Raw genomic sequence first — 14,972 nt, 5'->3', positions numbered from 1 at the left:
AACATATATACTGTAAACCCCAAAGCATTCACTAAAATCACACACAAAAGCAATATAGGTAATAAGGCAACAACAAAAAGTATAAAATGGAATTATAAAAAAAATACTCAATCCAAAAGGTGGCAGAACATGAGAAGAAAGGTAACAGAACAGATAGGACAAATAGAAAAAAAAATAGCACAATAGAGCATTTAAACTCAAACCTACACATATCAATTATTATATGAAATGTATGTGGCCTAAACATCCTCATTACAAGGCAAAGGCTGACAGAATGAGTAAGAAAGCAAGAACCAGCATATGCGGCTTACAAAAAAAATTTAACATAAAGACCAAATAAGTTAAAAGTAAATGATAGAAAAACAAGAGACAACACAGGAGAAGGCATTGAGAAAAAAGTGGGAGGATCAAGTAAGATATGATGCTGGCCTTTGTAAAATAAGGCAGGATGAACATAAGAGCAAGATGGGCAGCAATGGAGATTTATGTGGAGACCTCACAGAAGCCTTTGAGACAAAATGAGCCTTGTTGGAAGAAGCCTTGCAATTCAAGGATACAAGGTTTTCAAATTGACTATGGCAAAAACTTCAAAGCAGTCAAGACAGGCTTTTGGGTGGGAATATTATATTAATATTTTAAAGATTAAGATACAGAAATTTGCTTTGTAAATAATCACAGACCTAAAGCCTGTTACCAACTTTTTAAAAAAGCAGATGTAAAAATTATAGCTATTAGTAAATAAAATTTAGGTTCTAGAAAAAGTTCTTAGTATTACAAATCAAGTACATTTTTCTGATTTTATCAGATATGTTATTTGGTTTTTGGTTTTTGGTTTGTTTTTTAATCCTCACCTGAGGATATTTTTTTCCATTGCCTTTTCAGAGAGAGTGGAAGGAAGAGAGACAGAGAAACATCGATGAGAGAGAGACACACCCATCAGTTGTCTCCCGCACACGCCCCGACAGGGCCAGGGACTGAGCCTGCAACCAAGGTACAAGCCCTTGGCCAGAATCAACCCCAGGGCTCTTCAGTCCATGGGCCAACGCCCTAACCACTGAGCCAAACCAGGCAGGGAGTTATCTGTTTACTTGTACTAACAACATTCAATCATTATCATAAAAAAATAAACTTTAATGCAGACATTAAGTGTTATCTCTTATTATAAAAATTTCAACTTGAATAGCATGCAAAATTAGATTTAGAAAGCATTTAAGCCAACTTAACTTTTGCTGGAATATTTACTTCTACATGTTTAAAAAGGGAAATGTCCATAAGGGAATCTGAATACATAAAACAACAGATTTCATAAAAATAACTTAAAACCCTTACATACTTAGTAACTTTTAAAATAAACACATTTTCATATTCATACTGTTAAGGATAACAGTAATTAATACAAACATAAAGCTCAATCACTGTAGGAATACTGGTCATTTTTATACAGCTTGGCAAATTATCAAGTACCTGCTGCTTATTAATTTTCAAACATATGGGAGCCCTGTGGTAATACACATTAAATTGATTCTCTTCCACTAATATGGCATAATGAAAAAATGAATTATTAATCTTCTCTATAAGAAATCACTTAACTCATTCATATTTTTGGCAAAGTACAACTTAAATACAAAGTCTTTTACACAGAAACTAATTAAAAGCTTTAGTAAAATATGTTATATTGACATGATCATGAAATTTAGGCCATTATTCCTTCTAACCCTATTCTTATATGTGCAATACAGTTTTTATTACATTATGTAAATTGCTAAACTTTTTCTTTAAAACTAGATAACATAATTGTATATAATACATGTATTCTCACAAAACAAGTTATTTCATTAAACAACTAAGAACTTTACAAATTATGGATATCTCAAATCAGATAACTAAAGATAAATAATTTTCAATTAATTTTTCTCAATTTCACAAAATACCTTAAGGAACATCACTATATGTCAAGTTTAAAAGTACTTTTTCAATAACTGTTTTAAAAGTATGACTTGTATATATTTTATTTGCAGCCAAATTTCTTAATGTTTATAAATTAATAGTTTTCTAGTTTTCTAAAATTTTACGCTGCTTTTTTTGAAAGAAGAGCAGGGAAAACAATCTACTGTAATATTAACATTTAGATTGCTTATTGATTTTATTACTTAAGTTCCCTGAATACCTGACATCAACTACTGACTAGTCTCAAAATCATTATAAATTATGTTTGTAATTAGTCATAAAAATACCAAAATAATCTAAATTAAAATTAAATACCCTAAAATATGATCTGCTAATCCAAGTCCCAATCACACCTCAAAAGAAAACTGCAGGGTAATATAATCTATTACACTCTGAAAACGGGATCTTCCCCTAGTGATCTACCACACTAAAAAAGAAGAATCCAAAGGAATGAAATAGTAGTAAGGAAAATATGTTAATTTAATGGACTTCATGCTAAATTATCTGTCAGAATATACTAAGGTTCTTTGGCTTAAAAAAAAAAACACTTTAATACCAGTCCACATTAACAATGGTAGTATTGTAAACCACAATAAAGGAATAGTCTTTCTGAAATATGTTAATTGTGATGTTTAAAAATGTATGTGAAGGGTGTAGCAAAAAGCATAAATATATTCCAAAAGTGTTCTCTTCTATCCTCATTTTAAATAAATCTGAAGCCATTCTAAAGCTGAATATAAAAAGATATGCTATACTGTTGACTACAGAATACTACAAAGTTTTATTGCCATTTAAACAAAGAAGCCATAACACTTAAATGAGCTCAAGAAATAGGTTTCAGTATCACACGGTGCCAGCTGTAAAGAGTTATGGCTAATTGAATATGGAACTCCTGCTTAATCAGATAACTGCTCTGCTATTTCCAAATGAAATGCCATTTCCATACTGTCTGAAAATGACCCGTTTTATTGGTAACCAGAGAAAACAATATAAACTGTAAATAACATTAAGTGCTCTGTTTACCCATTCCAGGCACTGAAGTAGCAGGGGATCCAAGACGTCTTGGTAATACATTTGAAGACAGGGCTGGAGTAACGGATCTTTCTGGGGGTCCACCAGGGGCTGAAGTGTCCTTTGCTGATCCAGGAGATACTGGACCTTGTGGAGGAGGGCCCTGGCTAGCCCTTGCTGGTGTTGGAGAAAGGTTTCTTTGAGCTGCAGTGCGCTGACGAATCTCTGAGAATAAGAATAAAAAGTATATATATTACATTTAATATCCAATAGGCATTAGCCAATACCACAAGTATTACTTACATTTACTTTTGTGACACCAAAAGGCATCTGTAGGGTCAAAATTGCTTGTAATAAGAAATCTATGAAATCTAACATTGAAAACTGACTTTAACAGAGTACTCCATCTCTGAACCTACAAGTCAACTGCATATATTTTACACAACAAGCCTTGATCTCAGTCTATCTGCTCATATCACTTTTCAAAACAAATTCAAATAAAATAAAATCACCACCCAATTATGTGTCATGTCTTTTACAGTAATCCTTAATTTATGATAAAGGAAAGTTTACCAGAATTAGTGAAAACTGCAGATTTGTTTTTCAAGATAAAAACAATGGTAACTCTAAGAAAAGAGTAAATAAGTATATTATGGAATTATCAAATAATTTATGAGGTAACTAATCTAAGTCATCAAAGAAATGCTGTAAAAGTATTCTTTACTACTAGGTACTTTGCCCATTCTCCTTTATACTACTGCTATCATTTTAGTAAATTTTTTTGCCAATACATTCAATAATGGAAAACTTCCCACTCAGTATAAATAATGTATCACCATAAATAAATCTTAAATTTAGTTGCAGAAATTACAAGATTTTCTGTAACGGGTTGACAAAAGTGTCACATCCAGGCTGCTGCCTCTTTTAATATTTTTCCTGAAACACAATAATGCTCTTTTGTTTACATAGTCTATGGCTGCTTTTTTAAAAAGAGTTGAGTAGTTGCAACAGAGACTATATGGCTCTCAAAGCCATTTACTATATTTACTATCTGGCCCTTTACAGAAAGTTTTATGATCCCCTAACTCGATAACATAAAATTCAATTCTATCATTCCCCATTCCCACCAATACCTTACTTGAATGCAGTGGTAACATCTCAAATAAAGAAGCACTTAAAGCTTTTTAATTCTACATATCACATTAATTATAAATCTTGAAACATACTGAAACTAAAGAAGTTAAATTTTAATTGGCATGACTGGTAAAAATGCACACTTCCACAAGCAAAATATTTTAGATTTGGAATTTATTTGACAGTTAAAGATTGAATTCATTGCAATCAAAAGTACAGTTCTAGCATCAGACTTCAGTTTACTACAATCTAATCTACTAGTTTAGAACCTAGGCTCTGTGGTCAGAAAGGTTTGGTTAGAATCCTGGCTGTTGCTACATTACCTAGGATGTGTTAACTTCACTAAGTCTATTCCTAACTCACAGAATTGTTATGAAGATTAAATAAGATAATATCTGTAAATTGACAGCTCACATTTATTGAATACATATTATTTCAGATGACAGTGTTTTCACACAATTAAGTATTTTCAAATGACCAGTTAACTGTAATTACTGGGGCCAACTAATTTTCCACTGATTCTTAATGTAGTCTCTAACCTAGCCATTGCAATAATAAATTACAAGCATGTCATCATTATATAAATGGAACTGTCTTTATATTTGGCTCTTTTCCATGCAACTTACATAGAAAATTTCAGATTTTGCTTGGATTAATTGTATCCTAATATCTCCTGCAAATTAACTGGTCACAAGGAACTCACAAGAAACTTATAAGGAGCTCATAAGGAATACCTTAAGTAGTTACACATTAGGAAAGCTATTAAATGCTACAAAAGGTACAGAGATCAATAAAATCAGATTAAGATTGGTCATCTAAATTAATTTTCAAAAACAAGGCATCAAATATTATAAATCATTTTTAGCTGATTTTCAGATAAAGCCACAATTTAAAAAATGACATTTCCTTCCAGATAAAGTTTAACATTTATTAGATTATATTAAAAGTAGCTATTATCTTTTTACTTCTTGAACAAAGAACTGAGGCTGCTTCCTCTAAATGTGCATTTACCCTGTGAAAATTAACCAAAGCACATTTTTAACATCACTCATGTGCTACTGAAAAGTGAGGTTTATAATTAACTGGTAAGCAAAGAACACCATGTCTAGCATTCCATAAAAGAAACTTGGTATAATAGTTTCTAAATTTAAATTTAGGCAAAGACTGGAGGAGATGTATGATATAGAAGTCAGGAAAGGGAGAAAACAGTTTCATTGTTTTCAAAGGAAAAGGAGGTAACAAAGACAGTATGGGGATTACCAGATGGAATGGAGGGCAGGGGAGGTAGAAGAGGGTATAGTGGAGATAAATGGTGAGGGAAGGAGACTTGACTTTGGGTGGTGAACACACAAAACAATATACAGATGATGTATTATAGAATTGGACACTTGCAACCTAGACGATTTTATTAACCAATGTCAGCCCAATAAATTCAGTAAGAGTTACAATATCAACAGTTAAAAATAGCTAGCGATACAATCTAAATCTATACTTAGTAAAGTGTTATGAAATATTCTGGTAGTCTCAATTTAAAATATCGAAGATTTGCCCTGGCCAGTGTAGATCAGTTGGTTGCAGCGTCGTCCCATATACTCCCAGGTCAGGGCACATACCCAAATTTTGAATTCATCCTCAGTTGGGGTGTGTGCAGGAGGCAGCCAAGCAATGTTTCTCTCTTACAGTGATGCGGTTGGTTTTCTTTCTCTTTCTCCCTTCCTCTCTCTAAAATCAATTTTTAAAAATCAAATAAAATAGCTAAGATTTCTCAACTTTTAGCCACTTGCTACTCACAAATGCCTTGTATAATTACTATTTCAAAAAGTTTCTAGTACTCAACAAAGTAGTCATATTGGTTATATTCAACATTTCCTGCATTTAAATATAAAATGGCATCCCCCAGAAAGATTTACCAAGCATTCCACATCAATCTGGCATAGTATCATAAAGAGTATTCCATAAGGTCAATTCTTGACTGGCAGATGTTTTAACATCCTTATCAATGACCAATCAATGACTGAATAAAAATTACACTCATTGAATATAAGGACATCTATATTTTTAAATTCATAATGAAACAAATAAAATCAAAATAAGATTTAAAACTACTGTACTATAATAAACAAAAGGAAGAAAAGTTTAAAATAATGATAAACAGGACAGTTGCTAAAGCACAGATGCCAGGATCAAACTGCTTTGATTTAAATTTTAGCTCCACCCCATTTATTAGATGTGCATGCAGCCTTTTCCTAGGTGATAATATCTCTCAGTTCAGCTTCCTCATAATGAGAATACTTACCTCTTATGGTTTTTGTAAAGATTAAATGAGAGCAACACAAAGAGCTTAGCCAGAGCACAGAAAAATTACTTAATAAGCAATAACTAGTAGAAGTAGTATCCATCTAAAGGTTCCAGAGATTACAATAAATCAACAGCTAAGGAACCTAGAATTTCTAAATCAATTATTAAAACACAAATATTAATTTACAAATTAAATGTTTTTGTAAAGTTATTTGTGAACTTACTTAAAGTGTAAATTCACAATTTATGTAAAAACTTAAATCTATAACCCTAGCTTGCTATCAAATAATTCTTGAGATAAATGTGCTATAATACAAATAACTACCTCTTAATTTTATCAGATTTTTAAGTATCACTGCTTTACACACTGGTAAAAAGTTTTGCATTTGTTTTGGTATTAAGCTGTGGTAGGAGGAACACCATAAAATATTTAGGAGGCGTGGATTTTCATCCTAGCTGATAGCACCCATGAACTAAAAAGTTTTTTATCCACTCTGGGTTTCAAATTTCTTTAGAGTGTTCGCAGACCTACAAACACAATCCTCATATTTTCCTTAGTACTGGTCAAAGGCTTTCTGAACTACTGTGTAGTTCTAAGCTCAAAAAAAATTTTTTTCAGTACATTTTAGTAATGAGAAAAAAAATCTTTAAGCCTGTGAATGATTCACATATGCATATGTGGGAACTTAAATTTAGGGTGAATTTGGCTCTTTATAAGTATGACTGAGATGTAGTTAGGTGGAGTATGGGGATACATCTTCAGGAGAGCTTCTATTTTTCAGTTTATATAAATTTAGGTTTCATTGTTTAAATTTACATAAATTCCTTTAAATAACCAAAATAATAAAGACCATGTACCCGACATCTCTTCCTTTTACTTTCAAATTTTTCTAGAGTCTACATTCACTATATGATCATCTTCAAATCCTACTCATACCAAGCTCCTTTAGATAAAGCTTCTGCCCTACTTCCCCACTGAAATTATTTTCTCAGTAGGTTGATGGCTTTTTATTAACAGAAATGACTCCATAATATCCTCCTTCCTATAGAAGCAAATCTTTTTGAAACAAAAAAAACTTCCCCAACATTTCACTCAACACAACACAAGCTGGGTTTGCCCTCCTTCATAGCTACCACAGTATCGCCCACCACTGGGAAGCACCATTGCTTCGGTTGCATCGTCATAATTGTTATTAGCATAGCTGCTGCTCTTTATCAAATCCCTACTATCTGCTAAGAATTTTACCAAGTGCTTCATGTGAGTTTAATAATTTATGTAATATTAACTCTTTGAGATAGCTCCTATCCTCAGTTTCGAAAGAAACCAAAGCTCAGAAGCTAAATACCTTGCCAAAAATCTCACAGTAAAGTAAGAGCTGGAGCCAAGATTCAGTTTTTATGACAACAATGCCTCCACTCTGTTATATAACCTGTCAGATGCAATGGCCTCATTTGTTTTCTACTTACTTGACTCTCTGCAGACTGTGACAGTGATGTCATCTCTACTACACTTCAACTTTTTAGATGCCAGTTTAGTTCTGCTTTTAACTCTGCTCATTTTCCTGGGCTCCTCTTTCTCCATCTATCCTTACATATCAATGTTCCCTGGGGTTCTGCCATAGATCCTCTTACTCTATTTTCTCTCCTTGGGCAATTCCACTCAATCCTATGGTTTCGATAACTGTTGCTTATACTTTCCAATGATTCCTAATCTGTACCCACAACCTTAACCTTTTTCCTGAGCTCCAGATAAAATAATCAACTTCCTATAAATTGCACTACTTGAATGTAATTTCCACTCAACAGATCCAAAAGCAAATTCAGTATTTTCTACACAAACCTACTACTCCAATTCTTACATTCCTTATCTTGCTTAAAACACTAACATCTAACCAGTTACCCAAGCCAAAAACGAAGGCAGTATTTTGACGACTCCTCCCACTCCCCACTTACCAAATCTGATTGCCATAGAGTCCTGTCAGTCTACTCTTAAATCTGAATTCTCTTCAATCTCTCCCTTTTTCAACTCCTTCACCACTTTATCTAGCACAGGCCTTTATCCCTTACCTATGTTAAATGATATCCAAACTGATCTCCATGTCATCAGCCTTGCTCTTTCCAATCCATTCTCCATGTTACAAAAAAAAGTGTCCTTTCAGAAATGCAAACTTGATCTAAAATGTTCACCAAGGTCCCATTGGTAAATTACTATTTTATAACATTTAAACAAAAATCATGAATTTAAAAAAAGTTTCCTTTTATTTTTTTAAGCTCAACACATTTATTAAGCAACCATTATGAGTAAGGCACTACTGAATGGGATTCAGAGCTACATATAGAGGTGGCAAACAAAGATAATACAAAATTACAAAATATACACATGCAAGGTAAGTGCCTTAATAAAGGAACCAACAAAGTACCATGGAGAGTTCAAGAAGGGGAAGATTAAACTCAGTGATGGGATGAAGAAAGGGTTCATGATAATGGTGGGATTTAAGATGAACACTGAAAATAGATGGGGATAGAAATGCCTTTGTTAACTGTATTAAGGTACATGTGGCAGTTTTAAAATAAGAGTCCAAAATTGTTTGATTTGCCTCATGTCAAATGGAGGAAGGAGAATGTAAATGTCCCTTCCCTTGAATCTGTGTTGTTACTGTTTGACCACAAAAATATAGGTGTGCCAGTTTTTAGGACTACTTTCTACCTCTTGAGCTGCTTACTCTTAGAACCCAGCCACCATGTTAGAAGCAAGCCCAAGTGACCCCATTAGAGAGGTCCATGTGGAGATGAACCAACAGCCGGACCAACCTGTCAGCCTTGTGAGTAAAGCCATCTTGGTGACAGATGCCCCAGCTCCAATCATGCAGCTCCAACCATAGTGAGGCAGAGATGAACTGATTTACCACACCTTGCCGAAATTACAAATTCATGAGCAAAGCAAATGAATGTTGTTTTAAGCCACTAAGTTTTGAGGTGGTTTGTTACACAATAGATAACTGTAACAGTATAGATATGATACTTAAGTAAAGAACACCCAAAAAAGAGAATTTACTATTTTATAAGGTGTTTTCCAGATTTTCACCAAAAAACCCCACAAAACACCAAAATATGAAGTGCCATTCCATTTGCTCTCAAGATCAAAAAAGACTCATGATTTCTACTTTGATCTTCCCTATATGCCATGGAACACAAGTGAGTAAACTCTAAAAACCTACTTAAATAAGAAGTTGTAATCTATTTGCTAGAGCCATTAAATTTTTCTGAAATACTTACTGATTTCAAATTTAGCTGTGGAAGGATACAATTGACTTTTCTTTTGTTAATTTCATTAGTAGAAATGTAGTGTTATATACACAGGTAAAGACAATGTATAGGTGGCTTCCTTTTTAAAAAAATATAGAAGGATCTGTTAAGAATTTATTTTAGCTATTGAATGGCATCCTCCAATATTATCAGTATTTCTACTTCAGTCATTCACTCCTATCTATAGTCATAGTCCTATATTCTTGCCATTAAGGATAACTGCACTCCTCTCAAGTTCAATCATCCCACTGTTAAACCACACTTAACTTTCCAGCTATTTTGTAAAGGGTCAGACAGTAAATATTTTACATTTTGTTGACCATATATGGTTTCTGTTGTATAATCTTATTCTTCTTTATTTTTTAGAACGTTTTAAAAATGTAAAACTAATTCTAAGCTCAAGAGCCATATATAAAAGAGATTTTGGCCCAGATTTGCAGGCTATACTTTACAGACCCTTATATTAATACTACCAATACTTTCTGACTGTCCATCAGTCCTCTCTCATGTGCTTATTTCCCTCATGATCATCTTAGATTTCATAATACAGTGTTATAATACCTCCCTTGTATACAACTTCACCTCCCTGCCCCTTGATCACTTTATCCATTCCATTAGGCAAAACCTCAGTCTTGGTTGAAGCCAACTCCGACTACTCTGTGGCTGGTACCCACACAGCTAAACACAACTGGAAAACACACATGCTTTAAATGATCATTAACTTCAAGTGGATGTTAGTGTCCCCCCGGCATTCCTACATTTTCCTAATCTATTTACTCTCTTACTCTCCTAGAGAATTATTTTATTATACCTTCTCTTCAGAACTCCAACATCTTCCTCATCCTCATTCTCATAAATAGATAAAACCAGAAGAGAATTCCTACCACCTGCCAATATCTTATCCATGTTCTCTGTCTTCCCTCCTTACTATAGAGGAACTATGTACACTCCTATCAAACACCAACTCCTCCACTTGTACCCTAAATCCCATCCCTTCTTGCCTCAAGGACAGTTTTCCAACAATTGTCCCCACTCTCTCCTTCATCATCAATTATTCTGTGTCTTCTAGGCCATTCCCAGTAGCACACAAACATGCTATCATTTCTTTCTATAGCCCATTCACCCATACACACAAATGCTTCTGCCTCCAGCTACCCATTTCCCCACTCCCTTTTACTCAAAAAAAAATTGTCTCTTCAAATTGTCTCCAACTTCTCTACTCCCATACCTTCTTAAACACACCCTAATCAGGCTTTTGCCCTCATTCTTCAAGGTCACCAAGGATCTCAACATTGCTAAAAATTAATGGTCAATTATTGACCCTCAATTTGCTTGGCAGCAGTTTTTGTCATGGATGATCACTACCTTGAAACACTCTTTTCAATTAGCATCCAAGACTCCACACCCTCCTGGGTTTCTCACCGACCATTTCTTTCCAGTTTCTTTTTCTGGTTCATCTTCATTATTCCCAACAGCTTAATGTTAGTGTGCCCTAGAGCGTCCTCGGTCCTTTTCTTTCTCCACATTTACATCCTTGGTAATCTCATCCAGTCTCATGGTTTTAATACTATCCACATACTAATGGCACCCAAATACATATCTCCAGCCCAGATAATTCCTGTTTGCCAAACCTATACTCAACTGCTTCCTTAATATCTCCACTTGGATGTCTAATAGGCATCTCCAACATACATGTCCAAAATTAACCCTGTTCTTCACCACCTCACCTCTCAAAAGCAGTTAATTCCAATAGACCTGGAAGAGCCAGGAATAATGGAACAATACACTCCAGAATAAATTTTCTTTTAAAGGTTATCAGCTTCTTAAGGTCAAAAACCATATTATAATCATCTGTTTATTCTCCATGGTACCTGCACATAAGTTATTTAATACATTCTTTTAAGTGAACAATTCATTTATATATAGCTAAATGTAAATTCTCCAGAAAAGACTATTTAAAAGCAGTGCCACAGGAATCTAAGGCAGAGAGACTACCAACAACGGGTTTTGTTGTTGTTTTTAGCAATGGTTTTTCTATACTTATGACATGACATAAGAAGGAAAAAGTATATTTGAATATCAAAGTTTCTAAGGAAAAATAAGTTTAGCTTCTTGAAGAAACTTATGTTGCGTAAATATTAATAAATACTTAAGAATATCAGTAAAGGGAATTATACATCTGTACTTTTTTAATAAGAGTGAAAAGAACAGATTTTTTTTTAAAAAAGTAATTGCTAGCAACAGCTTTCTGCAAAATATCACATTTAAAAAATACATTCACTAAGATTATTTAAAAAGCATTTTTTGAAAAGTTAGTCCCAGTTATACAAAATACTATAAAAATATAGAAACATAGCCTATAGGCCAAAAAAAGTTTTTTATAATTACTAGGAAGAAGTATAAATTGTAGAAAATTTAAACTGATTATGAAAGTAGGAGTTTCACTGAAAGTATCTATGTCTATTTTAATCATACGTAAACTTTTACATTTATCAAAAGAGCAGGGTTATGTTTCTAAAAACCAAAATCCTACTTATGGAATTATGGGAGAGGGTGGGATTCTTCCCACATAGTTCTGCCAATCAGAAAACCTAAAACTATAATGGCTTGTTTAGTATACATAGTCTTTGTGGACATTAATAAAAGAATTGACTTCTCAAAGTTCTAAATGTCATCCTAACTTTATAAACCAGGCTACAATTCTGATGATTTATAAGAATAAATGTTAAAATGTTTAAAATAGTGCACTTCTATATTTCAACAAAAGGTTTACAAACTATATTATTTTATTCTAGACAAGAGAACAAAGAGGGAAGCCAATGCAAACTCAAAAATATCTTTTCACATGCCAGTCTTGGGAAAACTGTATGCAACCACTAAAAATAATGACATTTTAAATTTACATAATAATTAATAACATAATAGTGATGATTTCACTAACAATCTGGCAATATAACCTCCAAAAGAAAGAGTTAATGTTATTATATAGCAGTAATTCAATTTTTCTCTCATTTCTAATTGTATTCTCTTCCTAAAAAAGATTGTTATGTTAGAAGAAATTCAAATTTGACAAAAATCTTCATTAAATTTACTTCAAAAATAAATATGTAAAAATTTTCTTAAAAACAGATATTCCAAGAAATGGGGGGAGGGAAACCTTACAAAATATTGGTGAAATTACTTAGATTTCAAGAGATTAAACCAATTGTATATATTTAGTCTCAATAGATAATATCTTTATTTATCAACATAATCCTGTAAAATCAAAATGAGATAAACTTATCGCCATCACTCCAACTCATTACCAAATTGCCAAATAAAAATTAACACAAAAGCATTCTACGTTTTTATACACCTCTATCACACTTTTGAACTCACTTGGGTAAATACGGATCTTTCCAACAGCAGCAGCAGTTTCTACAAAGTTATTTACCTTGTCCAGGTCTTGCAGTTACAGCTGCTCCAGCAGATGGCGGCTCAAACTCCTGTCAATTACGATAATGTTATTACAGTGACCTATTACAATGTGCAATTTATAATAAAATAGTAGTGATATCACAGCCTTACCTTTACTTTCTTTGAGTCCGGATCAAACCTTTCAAGAATTAATTTAGCTGTTTTATAAGTTTCTTTTTCCATGACTTCTTCAAGCTGTGAACAAAAATTTCCATAAATTGCTACATTTTAAAACACACACTACTTATTTTATATAAAAGTCCTATTCAAAAGTGTTCAAGTATAAGGCTTAAAATAAACAGCACATAATATATCCAGATAGCATGAAAGACTTCCTACATTCAAATAATTAAAATACAGATTTTAAAATGACTTCTAACCTCTAATACGTTACTTGTATTTAACAGCTTTACTGCAAGAAAATACCAAATATTGCTAATTGTTTACATATAATGAGGAGAATAATTACATGCACCAACTTCAATAATGGAATGTGCAAAAATCTATCAGCCATCATTATTGGAAGTTATTAGACATGACAAGCAAATGACAGGCAATTCCTCAGATTTATTTCCTCATAGCACTTAATGCTATTAATTTAAAGAAGGTCGTTAGCCAAGAGCTTTACAAAATAAAATCTCTGTGCCAATTAACTGCTGTCAGCATCGATTTTAGATTATTTATTAGCAGAAGCAATTAGCTTGCTGCAAATGCAGCGAACACTCACTAACTGGAGAACAGCCATGGCATTTGCTCAAATGGCTTTAAAAACTAAAGCTCCCCCTTTTTTACTTAGATTCAAACAACTTTAAAGAGAAAAAAAACACGAACATAGTAAGAATTAAAGTAAAATTTTTACTGAGTTCTATGCTCACACTAGGGACTATAATTAAAATACTTCTTTATTATAGCATTTTATTTACAATTCACTCAAGTCACTTTATGATTTAATACATGGGTTTAATTTTAAAAGTAATCACTAGTAAAGTATCATTTTAGCAGTTATGGCCCAATATCAGGAAAGTTTAACTTTAGCACAAGACAGTCATAGTTATGACAAATAGCTAATGTGTGGAATAAAATGCTTTTGCAAAAATTAGAATGGTAACTTTTCCTTCTCAGTTACCACTGATAGCCACTTGGATTCATTAACTGTCATATTCCAAAGGACATTTATTTTAAAATGCAACACAGAACACACATACCAAGTTAAAAATACAGTTAAAAATATGTTGCCTGAACAGTAATTAATAGATTCCCTCATTAAAAACTCAATTTAACATTTAAGAAGCTAAGTGCTTAAATGAATGATTAACCTTGGTTTAGTGAAACTAAAACATTTCCTAATTATTTCAAAATTGTAATAAATTCTAAAAGCAAGGACAATTTTATTTTCTGATGTAAAGGAAATATCACTTTAGAGTTGGGGAAATTTGGGAATGAGGTTAGAGAAAGGATATATGATAGAATATATCCCCAAACCAACATAATCTATATGGAATATCAAAGAATTGAATCCCTGATCTCTACAAATTAATTTTTCATGTTTTAGACCAGTGTTGTGGCAACAAAACTTTACATAGTGATACAAATGGCTTATATCTGCACGATACAGTAGCCAGTAAGCCATATGTGACAAATGAACACTTAAAATGTTTGTACAAGTGAGGAACTGAATTGTAATTTTAGTCCATTTTAAATAATGTAAATTTTAAAAGCTACTTTGACCCCTGGCTGGTATGGCTCAGTTGGTTGGTCATCATCCCATACACTGAAGAAACTTTGCTGGTTCCATTTCCAGTCAGGGCACATGCCAGGGT

General features: G+C 32.9%; 1 protein-coding gene across 5 annotated transcripts in view; it reads right to left on the bottom strand.

Moving 5' to 3' along the window:
- The window catches only part of LNPK (lunapark, ER junction formation factor), a 55,563-nt gene that overhangs the window by 13,914 nt on the left and 26,677 nt on the right, over positions 1 to 14,972 (bottom strand). For 3 of the 5 annotated variants that reach the window (XM_081142917.1, XM_081142919.1, XM_081142920.1), the window contains exons 7-9: positions 13,264 to 13,347; positions 13,130 to 13,181; positions 2,971 to 3,183 (exon numbers count right to left, since the gene is read on the bottom strand). In XM_081142917.1, the coding sequence (XP_080999043.1) occupies positions 2,971 to 3,183; positions 13,130 to 13,181; positions 13,264 to 13,347 (349 nt within the window). Of the gene's footprint in view, positions 1 to 1,225; positions 1,281 to 2,970; positions 3,184 to 13,129; positions 13,182 to 13,263; positions 13,348 to 14,972 lie in introns of all 5 variants that reach the window. The other 2 variants (XM_081142916.1, XM_081142918.1) reach the window with 1 other exon arrangement.

This window comes from Miniopterus schreibersii (assembly GCF_964146895.1).
Source record: "Miniopterus schreibersii genome assembly, chromosome: 7".
NCBI lineage: Eukaryota > Metazoa > Chordata > Mammalia > Chiroptera > Miniopteridae > Miniopterus > Miniopterus schreibersii.
The sequence above is the reverse complement of the archived record's forward strand: the minus strand, read 5'-3'. Positions and strand labels throughout refer to the sequence as shown.